Source organism: Betta splendens, chromosome 2 (assembly GCF_900634795.4).
Source record: "Betta splendens chromosome 2, fBetSpl5.4, whole genome shotgun sequence".
Classification (NCBI taxonomy): Eukaryota; Metazoa; Chordata; class Actinopteri; order Anabantiformes; family Osphronemidae; genus Betta; species Betta splendens.
In genome coordinates, this window is record NC_040882.2 from 17063992 (window position 1) to 17085126 (window position 21135).

Sequence of the window (21135 nt, forward strand, 5' to 3'; positions counted from 1 at the left end):
GAATGAGAACCTTCGCGGACAATGTCGCATTATCTCACAGTTATGGATTTTCCTTGTGCACCTGAAAGCAGCTTTCTTGTTATTGGGTCTCGTGACAGGCGCTGCAGCAGGACAGCAGCCTGAACTAAGGGGAGAGGAGCAGTCTCCGTGTTTTCACTTACTTACAGCTACTCTTACTCCAGTCTGGCAGCGCACCGGCGCTTCTCTGTAGCTTCAACTTCAAACAAACAGGTGAGACACAGCAGGAATGGACACACTTGTATCCATTTGTTGCTGTTTAAATGGGCACACCTACTTTTACTGTGTTTTCTAATGTGTTGTTGTTTTTACCCGGCAGCCTGGTGTCACCAAGTTCACACTATAGTGATTGAACCTGGAGCTTCTGTCATGATGAACGTGTCCCAGACGCTGGAAACAGAGGAGGATTACCTCACATGTGTCCACATCAAGTTCTACCACCCTCAGCAGAGCCGCCGGGGCCTCTACGGGCTTCTCCCCCTGGGGACGAGGAGCGTGCACGCGGCAGACGAGCCCCTGAGGCTGGGCCGCGACGCCCAGGCCTGCAGCTACGCCCTGGCCGACCCCAAGGTGTCCCGCAAGCAGCTGGCCCTCCTGGCCTACAGAACGCCCCAGAGCCCAGGCATGCTGTTCACCGTCCAGAACCTGAGCCAGCGGGGGCGGCTGTCGGTGAACAGCACGGCGCTGGGCTTCCTGGAGAGGATGGACCTCCCGGAGAAGGCGCTGATCCGGTTCGGAGACTATGAAGTGCTGATCCTGCGCGAGGCCGGCGAGGCCAAGGGGAGCTTCGAGGTGGAGTTCGAGGTGCTGGAAACACCTCCATCTAGGGAGACGTGCGCGTGTGTGCCCAGCATGACGCCCATCATGGACACGGGCTTCTGTCTGATGAATGGCTTTACAGATGGGGTCAGGGCCCTCGGGCCTCTGGAGACTGATGAGACCCTCATATATGACAATTGATGAACTGTCAGTGCCCTGTGAAATACTGTGACTTGGTTATTGTAGACTGACTAGCAGTTGTAGGCAGTGTGTATGGCTGTGCAGTTGTTACATATAGTACAATCCTAGTATTACTTTGTATTAATATTATTACTCCATATATATATATATATGTATATTTTCAAAACTGTGATCAGTAGCATCTCCTTTATTACACCTGTATATCTGCTGTATTTATAAATGCATGTTGTACATTGATTGTTTGTGTATTTTTCACTTTAATAAACACTTGTTAACATCAGTGAATGTTTTTGTCAGATATGACTTTGACATCACAGAAGTCACCATTGGACTAATTCATGAGTCCTTTGTATTTCGCGACCCCCAACCACAAATGTGGCATCTTCACACAAACTGGCTCTTCCTGTTTTTATTCGCTAGTACACGCTGCAGCTCAGGTTACAGCAAAAACCTGGGCTATAAAAGCGAAAATAGAAGTGAATGTTTTATTGTAGGTCAGGTTGAAAGTTCCATCATGTTTAATAAAAAAAAAACTACAAATGCAGTCACAGTTGGTTAAGTTGTTGGCCCATAAGTTGCCGTTAGTTTTAAACAGTTTAAAGAGATGTCAACCTTAGTTGGAAAGACATTAAATGTAGTTGAAAAGTCACTAGTTATTGCAGTTGTTATCAGAAGACGCTTCCCGAAAACACAATAGTTAGAGATAAGTCTGGAATGTGAGCGTCGACACGCAGCTTTGTGACAATTAACCCACAGTCAACGTCACCTTTTCTGGTAAGCTCGGTTTCAGCAAGAAGCAAATGAAGTAATATCATCGGATTTAGCAAACAGGACCTGAAAATGGGGAATAGAGAAAAGATGCTTCTCGTTCTTCTAATGGAAATGTGAGCTTTACCTCGAAACATGTTTACATATAAAAGCAAGTGTGTTCTTATGTTTCCAACCATTTAGAGGAATCAACCATAAGACATTTTCGTTTTACTTTGTTTTTCCATCTCATGAGGATACGGTGTTGAGTCAGTCAAAAATCTAGCAAATTCATCTTAAACAAGACAATGACTAAGTGACTGAAAAAAACCCGCTTTGGCTGAATTGGGTGGCTGAATAGACAAGTTTGTCCGTCAGTAGATGTAATTTCAGACTAGACTAGAACAAAGCCTGAGTCAAACAGAGTTCAGGAACCTTAGGTGGAACCGTTACATGACTGTACTTCCTGTTTTAAGTGCCACAATAAACCATCAGGCATCAAAAGCTTCCAATAAAAACACATTTACAAACTCTATAAAAACTCTTCAGCGAGACACTTTGTACACAATGAAACTTCATTGTGTACAATCATTTACCAAGGTGTGTCACGTTTTGAACTCCACACATAGACGTCAATACAAAACAAAACGGCTTAGGAAAGTTTATTTATTTAAAAAAAGGTTTACGCTGACCCTTGTTTTGATACATTATGCACTAGTGCTGACTTAACACAGTAGTCATTACTAACAAACCACGTTTTCTTTTCATCAGCACAACAGTTTAAAGAAACAGGTCAGCTCCTGAGTTGAAGTTCTGCTTTGTCATGGGGTCATCAGCTGCGGCGCACACAGATGGAATCATGCCTGCCTTCTGAGGACGGTATGGAACAAGACACCAGCAAGACAGAATCTGGCAGCTGTAAACACAACAGACACGGCAATCAGTGTGTGTAACATCCAAAGTCTTTGTAGTGAACTCGTGTTGTCTTACCTTATCTACTCGACTGCTAAGGTGGCACCGCTCAGAAAGGTTGTGAAACCCAGCCGAGGTCTGTAAACCAAGACAAGACAGGCTTCCATGTTCTAGGTTGTACTTCCAAAAGTGAATGCGTTAAAAATAACCTTGATGTCATCTTATTACGCGTTAAGAAATGTTACATGCATATTAGGTCATGCTTTATAATGCAGGAGCAACTTTAAAACAAGTTGATGACCAACATTATTGACCAATCAACTGAGTTTATGTTGACATTGCAGCTAATGGCATAAAGTAGAAGTAGAGTATCAGGTGGAAATCGAAAAAACATTTCCTAAACTGTAGTACCATTCCAGCAACACACGAGGGAGACAATCAACTGGGTTTGTAACAGGTGATAAGCAGGACCATAAAGGTGAAGCCTACCTGTTTCCTTCAGGTTCCTGGACATCTTCTGACGAAGACTTACCATGAGCTGGTACCTCCTGCTTAGAGGCTAACAACCTACAAAGAGCACAAATATTAAGAATACCAAGACTGCATTCAATGTGAGCAACATGTACATTTAGTGAATATATTTATAAATAAACATACAACGAATTTGTCTAAAAAAAATCAAGGCAGAAGAAAAAACCTTTTGCACGAGGACCGCAAACCGGCAACCGCAAACCTCCACTGATGTGCTACAGTTAGAGAAACCACCCTAATCTGTACAACACAAAGTAGGAACCCGTTGATGCCGACGCAAAGGGAAAGTGCAGGTCCTTGAACGCCTCCTCGACACAACGCACAGCAGCTGGTGAATGCAATGTAAAGAACTTCACACAAATGATGCAGTGAATGTCAGGCCTGCAGACCTAACCAATGTGAGGGTTATGTTGGCAATTTAAGGCAACAGTTATTATTGCAACTAGCATTGAATTAGGATTTTTTACCCTCACTTTTTACAGCAGACCTGGTGGCTCAGGCGAAGCTGCAACAACACGTTTCGATGGAACAACTCAGGTGTTGCTTTGCAATAAATAATGAGCGGGACTGAGAAAACATCACCTGCTGGGAGTCGAGCTGATTACTCTCGGGATTTGAAAATGAAACTGTTTTAGGCTGAACGTCTGGGTCTCTCCACATACATTTGGTACGGTGAATAGTGGCTGCTCGTCAGGAGGGTCAAACTAATACGCAATGCGGAATAATTTGAGGTTTCATGTGTTTATTAAAAAGACCTGAGGTCACAAGCAACCTTTTAAGTAAATAAAATCATAAATATTTGTATTTTAGATTCTATTTTTTGCAAGAAAAGCATAACAGAAAAGGTAAAGAACAAAACCACTCGGAATTTGATTTGTCATGCCAACATGTAGCATTACACATCAAAGCCCTTTTTGTTGCTTATTATCAGCCACTAACCCAAATCTGTTTTAATAAAGACAACATAAGCTTTTTTCTTTTTAACTTTTACTAGCAACCCATACTATGAAATTAAGTCACACTCTTCCATCGGCCATATCTATTTAGAGACTGAAAACCAGAGCATTTTTGGCCATTAAAAGTACTGTTATACTGGAATAGCAACCAAACCTTTTAAGCATCTGAAAAGTAATATAAGCAGAGGAACACAAATGAACAGCTCAGAGTACGTGAACTTTAGACATGGAATCGTATATTTTTAAAGACCGAGGCCGTCCGCAATAGAGCATCTTCCAGTAAGTCTCAGGCGAACGCAACGCAATCCGCCTTAGACATGGGGGGATGTATAGCGCCACGTGCATCAGCAGACGACGACGACAACGACGACGATCTTGTCATATTCTAAACCTGGAAAGAGAGCACACCACACATGTCAAGGAGTGTGTGTTACTTAGGGTTCGCGCAAGACTTGTTTTTGATATAGAAGCAGTAATAATTTAGGACTTTGTACTAGTTGTACTAGTTTAATGTTTGTTTAACGGCTTAATTGAAGCTGCAGAGTCTTGTCAGATGATTTAAAAGCGTATTTCTAACTCATCTTACGACTTTGAATGGTTTCCCCCCCAAAATTATTTCTATTAAGGTTTAATGAAACACCCAATCTAAGTTCTCACCTTGTGTTTTACTCTTTGAAGCTTAATAGCCTGTATAGTGAGGCGGCGGTGGTGGCGGTGGCGGCGGGGGGGCCGGCAACCTCTCTGAATAGGACTCTCTGGTGTGAGGAGGAGGAGGAGCATACATGGGGGCTCTGGGCATTGGTGAGAGCCGGGACCGCTCGAAGGAGTACCCGTTTCCTGCTGGCGCCGCAGGCGGAACGGGGGCTCGTCTGATGGGGCTACGGTCTCTATTCACGTAGGACGGGGGCGGCGGCGGAGGCGGGAGAGTGCGCCGGTCATATGGGTTAACTGACCCCATCCCAAGACGTTCTCTAACCATTGCCGATGGAGGAGGCGGAGGAGGGGGAATGGTGTGGCTGTCATCGAAGCCCGCAGCGCCGAATGGACGGGCTCGGTATTTCTCATAGAAATCGACCACCCCATAGCCCTCCCCCCCATCGCCATAGCCATAGCCACGGTCGGGATAGGCACCCCGCCTTGCGGGAGGTGGCGGTGGAGGAGGTGGTGGAGGGTAACCGGGCATGTGGCCTCTGAAGGGAGGCTCTGGCCTCTCAACTGGGTAATGCGGAGGATAATAACCGCCTCTGCCTGGTGGAGGTGGATACTCCTCCTCCTCCTCAGGTGCCCCTCTGGGTCTGCTTTTTGATATTTGAACGTGTATGCGCTTTCCTGAGGAAGAAAAACATTTGTCCCTCAAATCTTCAACATCACGAACAGTACCAAAGAATATCACATGTACTTACCTTGAAACTCTTTGTTGTCCAGGCCTTTAATTGCATCCATGGCCTCATCAGCATTTGTCATATGCACAAAAGCAAAGGTCTTGACAATAGAGCATTCTGTGACTGTGCCATACTCTTCAAAGAGCTCCCTGAGCTCCGTCTCGAAGCCTTTCTCTACATTGGCTACGTGGAGCTTCACTGGGCCCTGATTCTTCCCTCTGCTGGGCTCCACATTGATGGCTCTACCATTCAGCTTATATAGGTGGAGCTCACGAATGGCTTTGGTGGCTGCCTTCCGATCTTCCATGTGGACAAAAGCATAGTTTTTGTACTTCGCGCATTCCGTCACTGTGCCATACTGGGTGAACAGAGCTTCAACCTCCTCCTTCTCGGAGGTTGGAGAGAGGTTCCCAATGAAAATCTTCACCATCCTTCCTCCAGTGTGTTTCTCTAAAAACAGACGTTAGAGGAAGAGTCAACACGGGCCACCAGGAGGCAACGAGAGAAACACGCGGATAGTGAAAGTGTAACGTCACGTTTAGGAAATAGAAAGCTAGGGATCGCGGCGACACTTCAGGCAACCGTCGCCTCGTTAAAGCGAAAAACACAACAGCGACTGGAAACGTTTACCGTATTTAAAATTACATTTGTGTGTGGACGCTATGATCACAACAGGCTCGGGCGAATCTAAAGTTTTCGTACCATTACTTCCTGAAGTCGGTTGCTAGCTTAGCTCGTTTCAGTTCAGTGGTATCTATCAAGCTAACATTAGCTACCAAGGATTAACCGTTGTGCGTAAAGCGGCTAGACAAATTCACTTGCATTTAAATCCCCGTGCTTTTATAACGATAGCAAGACCAATATAAAGACAGAGAAAAAGAAAACTCAGTACTTACTGCTTAGAATGGCGCCACTACAAAGTCGAAAGTCTAAATATTGCACAGGAACGAACGACTGACGGTAGTCGCATAGACGGAAATCCGATTGGCGGAAAGACGTGTCGTTTACAAAGCGCATGCGTGATTGGGCGAAGAGAGTCGCGAGCCGAAATGACGTAGACGGGATTAGTCGCTTGATCGACGGAGGCAGCCGAATGGGGCCGCCCTTAGCCGAGGCGGGTGAACGCTGTAAACACAGGAAAGCATTACTGGTGCTACAAGGTGTACCCTTATAATAAAGACACACTTGTTTTGGCAGATCACACACTTTGCTCATGACAAAAGTGGAAATGATGGAGGAAATGAGACAGGGGCGAGAAGAAAGGAAAAGGAGTGTTACGGCACGTGTCCAGTAGAGGGCGACACGCTGAAAGAGATGAACTACACATGGACAAAACATGGAGCAGGACAGGAAAACCATCAGTAACAGTATCAGTATGTGGGAAACTAAAACTCTTGTGCAGTGGTCTGTCATTAACATGAAACCACAACTACTGGTGCCACTCACGAAGAAGAACCTTGCAGCCTGCTTACAGTCCGTTTGAGCCCATGTGGACCAAGTTCTGTGGACGAATGAGACCCAAGTAGAACTTTGGAGTTTGACTGAGAAATGTGTCACTACATTTCTTATTCATATTCACTAAAATGCTTCTATTTTTGTTAAGAAGAATCAACCCACACGTTACATTTCTTCCATCTTTACAGGCTACAAACACAGTAGGTATCAGTATCCTGGACAGTCTCCGTAGCATCTAAAATAAGTCTGCTTTGAAATCAAAAGTAAATTTAGCTCTGGAAATACTAAAGTCTGGTCTCCATGCAACATCGCTGAATCATTGAGGATACTCCAACAGAACTGTAAAAGGGAACATTGAGCCCAGAGGATGGAGGAAAAAGTATCTGAGGCCTGTCCTGTCCTTGTTACACAATGATAACCTATAGCGTAGCTTCACCGATGCTTCGAAACGGCTTAGCATCACTTGGCGGCATTTGTTTTCTTCTAAGCTACAAGCTGCAATGTGTTATTAATAGATACTGAAGGCTTCCCTTGTATCGACTAAGCAAATAATTTACTCTCCGGCTGCTATCTGTTAAAAAGAACAAACTGTTTGGGGAAGATATGTAACAAACAATGAAAAGTCCTTTATTGCCATCAGAACATGAGTGAGAAAACCAGAGACAAAATCTGACAGAGTGAGGAGTCGACTGTACAATCAGCATCCACACACACACACACACACACACACACACAGCAGTCTTTCAACAGGACATGAGGGATACAGATACACAGGGGGATACAGTACTCACACAATGAGGTATAAAGGTCAATGCAAACATACCCGGGCTTCGACCTCCACTCGCACTCATGCAACTGAAGGTACAAATACTCAAGTGCTCGTTCATTGGCTAAAAACACAGCGTACAGGAAGTATGAGCAGTAATATATAACAGCAGCATCTGGGTCATCTCTAGTCAACCACGCCCCCGTTCATCTGTCTCTCAAAACCTTTGGTCATGTGGACATTTGCTTGTCATGTCACGCACACATGTTGCCCTTGGTCAAGTGAATACTTGGTGAGACTCCATTTGTGAACAAAGCAGTGGATCCTTCCCTGACTCGCATCCACCAATAGAAAACTGGGACGTTCTGGGCAGAAAAGCGAGGGGATGGATAGGTTTCGAGTCATAGCGCTTCTCTCTCCACTGTAGAGTTTCTACCTTAGCTGGACATTCAGTGTGTACATTAGCAGCAATTCTAGTGAATGGAACAATGGCTTTGCAAGTCAGATTAATAAACCCTTTTCCTCATGCACAGGTACCACCTACTACTCGTTAGCTGAATGCCATGCAGGTTAGAAAAATAGACTGCAAACTCACAAAACAGAGAAATCAAAGTTCGTCTCCAAAGAAGAGGTTGATTTCACTTCAATTTTTTATTTAATATTTTCTAAGATGTGGAAATAGCAACAGAAGAACTTGAGAGCGGTAACCAAGACAACAGAAACAACATGAGCAGAGAGCCACTGAGGGTTGGAGTTCCTCTTACTCCGTACGCCAACTCAAACTATCAGGTACGAGACAGACACCCTGCTTCTTTTTCCTTTTCGGTCCTCGGTAACGTGCCGCGCGGGCGGTTGCTCTGCTTGCACGAAGCTGGTGTGTACCTGTTAGTGTGGACCTGTGTCTCATGTGGTTCTCATGTCATTGGAAGATGTCCCAATCCCCAAGTCCACAGTCTCCAGGCCCTTCTCTCACTAGCAGCACCTAGCCTAATAAGGTGGTTGCCCCCCCGTGTGCATCTGGGGCTGCCTGCTGCTCTGGTTTATCAAGACACTAGTGTGGCTGGAAGCTAGCACTGCTGCCGCCCCCCACCCCAAACATACGCAGAAAGAGGCACAGTATTTTGTCTTTGAGTCTAAATCTCCATTTCAAGTCTGCCCTATGCCTGGTCTCAGCCTGTCCCTGGTCACAAGCTGTATGGGAGCCACCCTGGACCCTTGAAATCCAAAGAACAGGTGAAAGGAGGAAGTGACACCTCCTGACACCCCCTCCTCAGGTCTATGGCTAAAGATGCCTCACCATGTGACCCACTCGGGTACTTTGTTACCTCTCAACCATCCCAGTTAGTTTTATGGTTGCCAAATCTCAACTGCGCGCCGCACACGCACACACACAAACGCGCACACAGACACAAATACGACCCCAATGCCGTCTGTTTTACTCGGAATGAGGACAAGCGCCTTGAATTTCATCTTTTGGCACCAAGACTTGTCTTTCGTCACGCTGCCCAGTCACTCCCTCCTCCTCGTTTCATTCATCACTTCCTCACAGGTTTGATCTCTCCTTGAAAAAACAAAAACACTGGAAAAACTCCTCTCCACTTTTCTTCCTCTTGGGAAACAAAACCAAAGTTAATGGAAAAACTCAAGTTTTTTTTTTTATTATTAATTCTTTCAAATTCAAGGCACAATGTCTATCAGTATTCCAATCTGTCTGTCTTCACTCCCAGGTTCAGTGTGCGAACATCTCGTCACATAGGCTGTTGGACTGTCTGCTCATACACCACTCCCTATAATCTTAAATCTCTCATCTGTATTTTAACACTGTTAAGAGACGTGTCCGTTTTGGTTGAGAGAGCGACCGCCAAGTCCAAACCAGTGATAAACAATGAACAAAATTAACATAACAAAAATAAAGACACAAATAAAGACAACCGTTTCAAAAACAAAACAACAGAAAGTCTTGTCCTGTTTCTCGTGTTTCAGTATGTTTAAAAATCAAGTCATATCCACCAGCCCCTTTTTGGCAAGCTAGTTGTATTTTTTTTTAAATAAGCACTAAGTACTGATAGATAGGATAGCATACACCATTAACGTGTGTTTGTAAGTAGATGCGTTTGTCGTTTTTTTGTACTTTTTCACTCTCATAGTATGAATTCAGGTATTTTGTCAGGTACTTTTCACTCATCTGTTTAAGGTTTAAGTTAATGCAAGCAGGGACAGATTTTGCCATGGAGTCTTGCTCTAGACTTGGGTTCGCGAGGGGTTTGGGCCGCCTCTTTACGAGACCCCGTTGACCAAGGTCAGGGTCTCACTGGCCGAGCTCATGCCTTTGCTGGGGGAACGCTTGGAGGGCGTTCGCTCATCCTTCTCAGCGCTAGTCCCGTTCTCCTGCGTGAAACAGAAAGAGGGATTAGGTGAGAACAGTGATTTCATTTACGGCAGCATAACAGACTGAGGTCACAGCGTGTGATTCAGTTCCTACCTTAGGCTCAGGGCCAGCGTGGTTTTCCTTCTGGGGAAGGTTCTGTCTGCTCTGTGACTCAGCACGGGATATGTAGTCAGCAACTGTTACTGGAAATGTTGAAATCTGTTAGCGAGGACTTTTACACTCCCTGCACCACTAAATCTGTTACTACCAAGCAATACTTACAAACAAATATCAGTCAGTTTGTTAACAATTCAAACAAGGCAGTAAGTGTATATTCTACGCAACATTTGGTTTCTCTAAAAGGGAGGTAAAGTCCAACTAAGTCAAAGGTGACAAGCGTTGTGAAGATCAACTCTCACCTGGCTGTCTTTCACGGCTGGTGGATCCTCCCTCTGGGCGGGTGCCACGGTTACGGCGGCGGCGACTTCGGTTACGGCGCTGAGGTCGGGCCTCATCATCTAGAGATGAAATGAAAGAATATGAATCAAACAGTCAGTCATAGTTTTCACAGGTATTACAGTGGTGGTTTTAAATTACATTACACACCATAGGCGTAAATCTATGGAAGAACTAGAGACAAATTCAATCTCACCCAGGCCGTTCTCACTGGGGCCGGCCTGACTGTCTGACTCGGTGGCAGCATCCATAACGCTGGGCTCCTGGTCATTGCGACGGCGGCGAGAGCGTCTGCGGCGATCAGCTCCCATGCCTTCACTTATGTCTGCGTCAGCGAGCTCTCCTTCACCCTCCAGCAGGGAGTATGGGTTACTGTCTGGGTCTCTCAGCACTTAAGATGCAAAGAAAATTAGGAAATGTAGTTTAACACTAATCTTCAAACGTTTTGTCCATAATTACACTCAAACTGTCAAAATTCAGCAATGCACACTTTATTCACAGATTAGCAAGACTAAATGAAACGGCATTTGAAAAGTCAATCAACGACCTGAATTCCAAGATCAGCCATTACATTGCTTAAACTACTTGTAAAAGCACTTAAAACTCACTAAAATAGTGTTCAGCGTTGTTGTTCAGTAATTAAAGATTTAACCAATAGCATGAACCAGGTATCAAGTACCTGAGCTGATGGAGTTCGAAGGCTTGGACCCTGGTCCGCCACGGCCTCGTCCAGAGGTGGAGCCTCTGCCCCTGGCAGGTCGCCGGGAGCCTCTTTCCTCTCCACCTAGGCCACGGGGCCGCTGGTCACGCTCAACTTCCTCCGACTCAGAAGCATTGGATAGTTCAGAGTTGGTACCTGCATCAAGCAGAGATTAACACAAAGGCAAAAACATTTTTTTAATAGCCAAAGTAAAACAACAAAACATCATTGTTAACAAAAAAGATGCTTCACTTCATTCTATCTCACCATATCCAGAGTACTGAGTGTTGGAAGGCCTGCGTCCTCTACCACGGCCCCCATATGTGCGAGAAGCATGGAGTGAGTTGCTGCTTTCATCCGTCAAGTAGCCTTTCTCCCGTTCCACACCAGGAGCCCCAGTTCGACTAGGAGGAGCACGGTATCCCACCCCAATCTGACGAAGCTGCTCATCTATCTGGAGACGCTCTAGGCGCAGCTGCTCCACTTCCTACAGCATAAGGTGAAGAAACATTAGTAAATATGGTGCACTTTATAAGAGGCACTATATCACATGGTTTGCCTGACACCATGTGTCAAAATGACGCGTGTCCTCCATTTGATATTTACTTTAAATGAAAACCTAAATTCTGAGCATGACAAAGTGCAGCCACCACATATCTGACCCATACAAAGGACCAGGTTTAACCACCAAGGCAGCTTACAATTTAAACCTTTAGACTAGTACTAGTAAACCTTTAGACCAGTACTAGGAAGTGTGTTATTAAACGTGTTAAGAGTAAATATTTACAAATCTGCAAAACAAGTGCAGTACTACATTTATTTTATTGTATTCATTTGGTAGGCTGTGACTGATTGTACCCATCTCCATCAGACACCTTTATTGAGCCCAGAACACACAATCTTCTGTACCAAGCAGAGACTGATCCATAATTCTAATAATTACTAATAATTAACTCTTCTTACATAATTAATACTTCTTTTTAGGGACTTTTGATTCCACTACTCCACCACTAAGTGGCAGTGATGTGTGATGGAATCGAACAACTGCAACACCTAGGCTGTGATGGACTGACTGGGTTGTACTAGTTGCAGTTAAGATAAGCAGCCTGGAAAGAAAATACTGTAAATGATCTTTCAAACTAGTCTAGTAAATCCCTTCACTACAAGAAAAAAAAGTAAACAACAAAGACAACTTTGTTTTGTAAGTTCAAGCTTTTTAAGTTCCTTTGATTCACGTATTGACAGATCAGAAACATTATCGTATTGGAGAAGACGGGAACCCTAAAATGAAAAAACGTCTCCAGAAATGTGCTCATGATGATGGACTATTAAAGTTACTTTCAAGATTTTCTTCCTGACACATTTTGGTGGAGATCCCCTGTACTGCAACACCTCCAGTGTTCACTACCATTCCCCTCACCCACAGCACCGTCTCTTTCTTGGCCATATTTGGTGACACTTAAGACGTGCTTCAATTAAAAGGTTTTTCTGGGAGGATCACAATTTCTTATTTTTAAGCTGGGCCACATAAGACATTTTTACAACTGAGTGGGGGTGGTCATTTACATCTAATGACAGCCGTGCACTGACAGCAGTTTTTATGGTGGTTCATTGGTGGGTGAGCTGAAGGTGGGGGTCTCAATTCACAGTGTGACAGCTGCTTCAACCAACGACAGCTGAATCTCGAGGGAGGTGGGAAGGAAGTGAGGCAGGGCTGAGGGGTATTTGGTAGGGGGGGCTGGTGTTATTTTTGGAAGCTGAGGGTCCAGATAGCTGGGTAATCTAAACTCCAGAATACCCTTCACCCCATCCCAGGGAGAGAGACTATTTTTAAAAGCACATGAGGTAAGGGCAAAATGAGGTGCTCTCATCAGCTTTTTCTCGTGGTGTTGGGAAGGAGGGAGACAGGTGACCAGTCTGAAGTGACTACCACTTGTGGCCTAACATCCACTTCACTGCCACATTAAGAAACCAGATTTCTAAGAAACTATTTATGTACCGCATGTTTAGATATTCTTAACAGGAGTCATTTAAAGAAACGTACAGAATGTGACATACCGAATGCAAGCGTTACTACTCTAACATTACTAGTAGAAATCTTTGCAACAGATGGGAAAATGTTAGGGCTGCCATCTACTGGTGAACATAGAAGAGGAACTTACCTGGAGATAAGACACATGGTATTCCAGCAAAGCCTGAGCATTGCTGATGTTCTCTTTAGTACCCACAAAGACAAAGGGAACCATGCCCTGCAATTAAAAGAGGGAGAGACAAGCTCAGCATCCTGAGAAAAATTGATAATCATCACCTAAAATATGTGAATTTGCTTAAATTAAATTAGGGGGGGGGGAAATCATACACAAAAAGGAGAATATAACCCATTATAAATAGTCCCACACCCCCAACATAACTGTTGTATGCAGTGTAGTGGGCTGCACATACTGGAAGCAACAAAAACATAAATTCTAGGGACAAAACAGGGGACAAAGTAGCAAAGGGCAGACAGCACGTGACACGTCGAAGCTCTACAACAGTTGAGTAGCTTGACTTTCGACAAGCGGGGGGCAGGGAAGAGGGGGGTGAGAGTGGTGTGGGGAACTGGGAGACCAGCCGAACGGTCCATTCACCTCTTTGCTGCTGGCAGTGTCGTCCCTACCAGCCCCCTGCCTGCCTACCTCCTCCCGGGGAAGTTTTTTGTCATTGTCTCCCTCAATCCTAACACGGACCACACCAGACTTGTCCACAATCTCCTGAATGACTTTGCCGTTCTTGCCGATGACTTTTCCTGTGCATGAATTAAAAAAAATATTATTGGTAAAATAATGTAGTAGTAATAACCTAATTCAGCAATAATAAAGTGCTGTGATGATGAAGTGTGGATAAAAGGCTTTGTCATAACTGTTGTTTTGCTAACTCACCTACAAGGTTCCTGGGTACCTGGAAGTAGTCTTCTTTGAACTCAAGATACTCTCTAGCCTGCTTCACTGCTTCTGGAGTCTGTGAGACAACATTAAACCACATTACACAACAGTTATCTAGTCATGTAGGATGCAAAAAAATAGTACCCCAGCACACCTCTCCATAGATCCTGAATGTGCAGCTTTCCTCCTCCAGCTCAATGGCTGTGACTCCGGGCACTTTTCTTGCCTGCTGGATGTTGGCACCATGTGAGCCGATGGCAAGGCCCATTAGGTCCTCCCTAACTCTTACCTCCTCTTGGTATGCTGATGCTAACTGCTTACTCGTCTGTCAGGGGGAAGCACAAAGTTGGTATGAATGTGTGAACTAAAACAAAGTCAGGTTTCATCTCAACAAAAAGTTAGCCAGGGTCACTATCGTAGATGTACCTCCAAATGTTTGGTGGCTTCTTCGTTGCGGGACATTAGCATAAGCTTGGTACGGATGCTGCGGAAATGCATGTCGCTCAAAAGAGTTGCACGCTTTACTGTGGTTTCATTTGTAGACTGTGAAGATAATAAAAGTGGAATGAATGACAACTTTGAAAAGGGGTTATTTTATCAACATCTAAGTAGGCAGTAAGTGCAGATAAGTAGGAGCAAGACTAGAGTTTTGGCAGAGGCTTAGAATGGTTTTAAAAAAAAATTAGTCAATGTGTAAAGAAGAGTAAGTAAAACTACGTCATTTAAACTTAGATACATGTTAAATACAAGTTCTTTTTCAGCTATGCAAGACAATTTTGTTCATAAAGTGAAAAGAAATGTCTAACCAGCACAATCAGTTCGTGTGTTTGGGCACTGTAGAAGATGCAGTTGGCTCCTATCGCTTTCCTGAAGTCTTTGTGAATGTTGTCATTAGCGCAGCTGTAAATAAGAAAACAATTCATAATCACTCTTACCTATTTTTGACAGAACATTAAAAGAAAGGAAAATGATTTAGAAATATTCTTAACAACAAACTATATCACACCAAATACCAATTTTACACTTCAAAAACTCTATTGTATGTACGCAGACACTCACATGTCCCTCAGGTCTTCTGGAACAGGGACAGGGACCTTGTAGAAGGAGTTCCGAGATGAAGGACTGTTGGGGTTGACGGGCCTGATACGCTCCGCGGTAACAATCTCATTGTATGTGGCATCGCATGCTGCATATTCAATCACATAGAACTGAAACCAGAACGAAAGAAACACTCAGGAACGATGCAAAATTATAATGTAAGATGAAGTGTGACAGCTAAAATTACAGCTGGGAAAAAAAACCTGTAAAGCAAACAACTGCTGTATTTTGAATCTGCAGTCTGGTTTATAAATGGCTGATGTGGTCTCAAGCTAACAATAAATCAAGCTTTAAATCCCTCATTCTATAGCGCAATTTAATGAGCTACACTTTACTCTCTTGTAAACACAAAGGGGTTAGGGGATAAAAGAACATTGACGAGCAAGAACGTAAAGCATGAGAGTCAAGCAGACAACACTGCAAGCACCATGCTCAAAAGGACAGAATTAAAACCATCAGTCAATGCTAGACATTCCTGCAGCCTCTTATCAGACTGCCCCAAATAACGACACGATACACGACCAGCAGGTCTCCTGGCACAGTAGCACAGAAAGCCGCCCTGTCAATATTCCACTGGCCCACTGTTCAACCATCAGCGTGTGGATGAGCAAGGATGATGTGATTTATCTAACGTAAAAAGAAAAGCTCAGAATAGGAAAAGTGCGTCTGTTTGAGCAAGTTTGGTGATGATCCTCATTGTGTCAGTGTAAAGGAGAAGCAGGGCGGTAGAAGAAATAGTAATTAGAAGGTAAACTGTCAAACCAGATCATGGCACTTTAAGCTCATTACCTAGCAGTACTCATCATGCTACATGCCTCTATTCACTCTACAAACAGCATACTGTCATAGTCAGACCTAAACATTCCATTAAATGTAATACAGCAAAGTGCAGAGGGAGAAAATAAATGCTTAGTCTTTATTGCTTAATATTAAATTGTAAGACAAGAACGTGAGACTACCTAAACCCCAGTAGTAACTTTCCTCTTCTCAATAGCTTTATTCCTTTGACTAAATCGCTCTGAGAAATTGTAAGCCATATGTACTATTTTTTTCATTATGTGAAATTTAGATGACCAAAAACATTCAGAGGGAAAAAAAACACCATTTGGGCAAAAGAAATCACCAAACATACACTTTACGAATTGTATTATAGTATTGTATCTGCTGTTCTTTGCTACTTACCTCTCCTTTCATCATTCTGACTCGTGCCAGCCACCAGCCACAAGGCTCCTGTTCATTGGCCCTGGAGTAAACCTGTAAGGATGCACACAAGTCAAGTCATACATGGAAAACTACAACTATTGATTCACTTTTCTTAAAACCATCAGTAAAAAAAACTAGGAGGGGAACACAGCATTACACTGATATTTAGCAATTATATCCTTCAATTTCACAGGCCAGTGTTCAGTAAAAGAGGAAACATAACACTTTAAATAGTAAAAATTAGATACATTTTTATTGATTAAACAAAATACAAGTGCAAAGCCACCAAGGCCCTAAACCATGAGGTCACATCAGGTGTATGAGCTGAGTTAGACATATATATAAAAAGAAAAAACATCGCCTCACCTCCACTTCCTCTCCTTCACCAATTTCCTTGTGGTAATCAGATGGTGGAGGCAACCGCACGTCACTGAAAGGCAACTGTCTCTCTGGCTGCCAGCTATGGTGGCGCCAAGAAAAATACAGTAATTTGTCAGTTAATGTGTGGATAACCATGTAACAACAATTCAAACTAGCAGTAATGATATAAAACACTTGTCAGGTCATTATTGAGACGCAGCATAAAAATCTTTAATGTATAATTTGATTTAATGAGCAAAGAGCCATGTCTAGACAAGGCAAGTATATTTATATAATGTCCTTAAAATTAACAAAGGTAAAAGCTATGTCAAATGTCTTTCAAAAGTAAAAATTGTATAATACTACTCAAGTACAAAATAGGTGATTTATACACAATAGCTTTTTTTAAAACACAATTTTAAAAACCCAATTTTAAGAACCATTTAAGTAGAAGAACTATCATGACACAGAAAAGGTGTTTCATTAATTTAGATCGCACACAACCAGCAACTTGTGCTCTGAAAGTAAAAGGAGAAGATGAAACCACCCCACAAACTACACAGGCCACCATTCTGTCACCCCTCCTTCTATGCATACTTTGGATCACTATTTTAAGGGCACGATGAACGCCACTCTGAGCCAAGTAGATAAAGAGGGACCACAAGGTGGGCGGGGCTGGTGTAAAGGGACAGTAGGTGGGGCTAGGAGAAAAGTGAAGCATGCTATCAGGATGACAGGATCACAAGAGGTCAGAGCAAGAGAGGAAAAAGCTGCTGGAGACATGTACGGACAGCTGCATGCCACGCACAGGTGCTCAAAAGGCAATGTCTGAGTGAAGCACCAGCCTGACACTGTCATTCTAACGGAGTTGAAAGCTCAAGCTTAATTTCCCCCTGTGAGGGCTAGAAGTCATAAAACAATGTACACAGGGTTGGCTTAGAAAAACAGCTAACTTACTTGTTTTCAAATACAATTGTGAGTGAGTCTTCGTGGACATCTTTGATGTAACCCTAAAAGACAAGGAGATAAAGACCTTTATCGTCAGACAGAGTGATGAAGGGTGGTTTTCTATGTAAACATCATAGACAGCTGCCTTGTAAACCCTGCTAGGACAAATACTGTGACTGTTGCTGAAAAGAGCATCCAGGGCTTTTGGTAAGCCAAGACATCACATCGCTGACACAATTCTCTGGCTGTGAATTCTGTGCTGGATAAAGTGACGAGGAACACTGACTCCTCCTGACAGCACTCTCAGCCTGGAAATCTCTGGCACTCTAACTGACAGACACAATCCCTCAAACCTAAACAGAATTACAATGCACAAGCTCTTTTTCATGTGTAACAGTTTTGCATGTGGTATATTTGAGTACACGTGTTTGGGAAAGGTACAAAGTCTCCCTGCTTAGCCTATAGGGACAAACAGCCAATGACTACAACCACTTTGAAATGATGTGTCATGTGTTTTATGTCCATCACAATCTTCCATAAATATGTTACAGCATGCCACAAACTTTTACCAACACCCCCAGCACTGAGCAATGACAAGATGGGAGGAAAGCGGTGGGTGTGTCATGTCTCACTGTAACACTGCCATATACGGGTCTGAGAGGTCAGGTGTAGCGTCAATTGCAGCATGGTTGTGGCTCTACAGCGGGGGTATGGATTCTCCTGTTGGAAGGTGCTGCCCTCGTGTTGAATGACCTGGCTTGGGTTGTGATGTATTTAAACATTTATGCTGTTCGTAAAAAGGTCCTGGTTAGTGCTGCCCATGTGTCTGCAAACAACTACTATCCACAGAGTTCCAGTGACAAAAGAGCTGGCTAACAAAAAAAAAAAAAAAAAGTATCACCAATTACAACAGGTCTAAATGTGGCACCCGAATGTGTGTTACATCAGGGTCCACAAGCACTACCAGGTCAGAGGGTAGGCAAGCCCTCTCAAGCATGATATAACTGGTAGAAAGCTGGGGGCAGAGAGGGGATCACTTCATAATGACATTGCTTAATACTCAAGCCAGCAGGCCATGTGGTTGCTGGAGGTCCATATGAGGAACAGAGAAGCCAGCACCCGCTTCCAAAACCTGATTGGATGAGACAGTTACAGCTTCTAGACCAAAGGCGATGAGGTGTACTCCTCTTTTTATTCACACATGTAAATAAGTGTAAAACATGTAAACGGCTGCAACATAACTGACAAAATAGAGATAAGTAGAAAAAACGTTCAATAATGCCAGAGCTGAAGTGTCACCCTGTAAATCAGAACAACAGGTGAGGCAGCAAGAGGAGAATAAATATAGGCTCATCTCTAAAAAACCATGTGGTCAGTTGACCAGCTAAGCACATACGGACAGAGAGAAGCAGCAGCATGTTGAGAAATGTGTGTGTTTAAAACAAAAAGAAAAAACACCTTGTGCCACAAACGGTGAAACTACATATTGGGTATCTCTCCCATTGAGATCTGAAATAATGACAAAATCTACAAGGTTAGGTAAAAGCCAGCATTGTCAATTTCATTTTTATAAGCTTGTATTTCGCACAGAGTAGCCTAAAAAGTCAAAAAGCTGCGACGAAGCAACAAAACAAATGGCTTGGATCTAAAAGTATACTTTCTTTTTGTAAATGAGACAGAATTGAAAGAGAAACCTACATCCCCCTCTATCTCTCGTTAGAGCAATAACTTCAGTGGAGTTGCAAAGACGTGGGTTGGGACGCAAAACAAATGTGAGATTCGAAGCATCTCATCATACTTGTGCGCAGGAACTGCCCAACAGCTGTCTAATTAGCAGCTCCCTTCTGTTATAAATGAGTGCATCCCATTTCGACACAGTGTAATATACAGCGTAGTGATGAGCGCCACTATCGTGTAAAACGGTCCACATTAACGTGTAATCATGTTGACGTTTGCTAGAACAACTAAATACAGGCCATGCTTGGTGATGACAAGTGTACCTAGCTTAAGTGCTAGCTGGAGCTAGCTACCCACCCCACAATGGCCAACCGTCATGGATGGTAAAATCATTTCTGCAGCTCGGGACAGGACCTAAGCTAACATTAGCCAGGTGGAGGTTAGCAAGGGCTGAGCTCAGAAAAACGAAACCTAACGGTTTTCCCCTAACTAAAACTTTTGGCTCAAACTGCGACTGTGGCCAGTTTACCTTGTAGAAGGCCCCGTTCGAGCCGCGAACTTCCACGGCCAGTCCGTCCATACTCGTCGGTAGATCCCCACGGCTGTGCTTGTCTGTGGCCGCTACGACTCCCGCCACGTCCGGCAACGTTACCACCCCCAGCTTCGCCGGCCCTTCGCCGCTCTCCGGCCGCTTGTGGATTTCCAGTGTTTCGGGTGGAGGGGAGAGGGGTAGAGGTGAAGGGGTTGGGGAGATGGGTGTGATGGTGTCAACTAAAGCAACGCAGACGTTGTCTTCAGCAGCAAACAGCCCCGTTGTCCGTTAGGTCTGAATGTGAGAGTTAGCGCTCGCGAGCAGAAAAACACCGCTACGAGCAACGACGAAGTCTCGACGTGCGCGAGGAGGAAAGGCGAGCTAATGATGCTACGACAGGAGGATGCTAGCTGATGGATAATTAGCTGGGAGGCTAGCTATCAACACCCTCACTCCGTCAGTTTTCAGGGATGCTAGTCGGCTAGCATTTGGTAGCTTGGCTGCGTTTGTTGTTTGTGCGTGTGGCGCAGTCGTTGCGTAGGTTAATTTCACAGAAGTCGTCGCCGGGGGTCGTTTCTCCTGCCTGCGGTGCAATTTTTTTGCGGCGTTTCCTTCTCAAAAAAAGGCGTTTGTAATGCACAACCACCCGGCGTCTCCTTACTCCAACTACTCGTCCCCTCAAACACACGCCGATAGAGTGAATCAGAGAGGGACTGAATGACCTCGAACACCCCACCCCTCCATGGAAAAGACCCGCCTATTAAAAAGGTCCCGCTTTTGGTTGGTCAGTAAACGCGACAATCAATTGTGATTTCCATTCATTGGTTTAGCAAAAAAAGGTTGGTCCAAAAATGTGACCAATAAAATGCAACGAATCGCAGCCTAACACAAGTCATTGGTTGATTCCCATGTCAATTTCAATGTTAGTCAAATTGACTGGCTCTCACGTCTAATTTTGCCCACTCATTGATGAGTGAAGACCACCAGCCTTTGTGTAAACAGCACTGTAGTGGACCTACTATAGGCGTTTTATTGCACCGACCAAAAACTGTGTCCTACACTTGAAACGACAACAACTATTGTGAAAATGTGGAGTGCCAGAACTGCTACAAAACACCAGGATTGAGGCACTAGGAAGGAGTCAG

The 21135-nt window shown here is 44.1% G+C and overlaps 2 protein-coding genes and 1 pseudogene across 4 annotated transcripts; 1 reads left to right on the forward strand and 2 right to left on the reverse strand.

Moving 5' to 3' along the window:
- The first annotated feature begins 72 nt into the window (after positions 1-72).
- Positions 73-1258, forward strand: tifa (TRAF interacting protein with forkhead associated domain). Its single transcript, XM_029169489.3, has 2 exons — positions 73-231; positions 338-1258. The coding sequence occupies exon 2, from the start codon at positions 388-390 to the stop codon at positions 976-978; it is 591 nt and encodes a 196-aa protein (XP_029025322.1). The 5' UTR covers positions 73-231; positions 338-387; the 3' UTR covers positions 979-1258.
- Positions 1259-2377: 1119 nt separating this feature from the next.
- On the reverse strand, positions 2378-6561 carry LOC114867084 (RNA-binding protein 4.1-like; annotated as a pseudogene).
- Positions 6562-7565: 1004 nt separating this feature from the next.
- fxr2 (FMR1 autosomal homolog 2) lies at positions 7566-20712 on the reverse strand. 3 transcript variants are annotated; one of them, XM_029169411.3, is made up of 17 exons: positions 19988-20712; positions 17791-17843; positions 16840-16933; positions 16453-16524; positions 15232-15380; positions 14979-15072; positions 14599-14715; positions 14327-14497; positions 14170-14248; positions 13927-14036; positions 13414-13500; positions 11519-11738; positions 11231-11407; positions 10748-10942; positions 10515-10613; positions 10210-10298; positions 7566-10115 (listed from the first exon to the last, which is right to left on the reverse strand). In XM_029169411.3, the coding sequence occupies exons 1-17, from the start codon at positions 20036-20038 to the stop codon at positions 10005-10007; spliced, it is 1968 nt and encodes a 655-aa protein (XP_029025244.1). In that variant the 5' UTR covers positions 20039-20712; the 3' UTR covers positions 7566-10004. The 3 variants fall into 3 exon arrangements, with proteins under 3 accessions (XP_029025244.1, XP_029025235.1, XP_029025226.1); XM_029169402.3 differs by having other exon boundaries at positions 10210-10292; positions 13879-14036; XM_029169393.3 differs by having other exon boundaries at positions 13879-14036; positions 19988-20711.
- Positions 20713-21135: the final 423 nt, after the last annotated feature.

Bases quoted from the DNA above. Each gene is read 5' to 3' on its own strand.
- tifa (XM_029169489.3), top strand. From the start codon at position 388: ATGATGAACGTGTCCCAGACGCTGGAAACAGAGGAGGATTACCTCACA.
- fxr2 (XM_029169393.3), bottom strand. From the start codon at position 20,038: ATGGACGGACTGGCCGTGGAAGTTCGCGGCTCGAACGGGGCCTTCTAC. The intron at 15,381-16,452 runs GTAAGTAGCAAA...TTCTGGTTTCAG, and splicing joins TCAGAATGATGAAAGGAGAG to TTCTATGTGATTGAATATGC. The intron at 14,037-14,169 runs GTGAGTTAGCAA...ATTCATGCACAG, and splicing joins GGTACCCAGGAACCTTGTAG to GAAAAGTCATCGGCAAGAAC.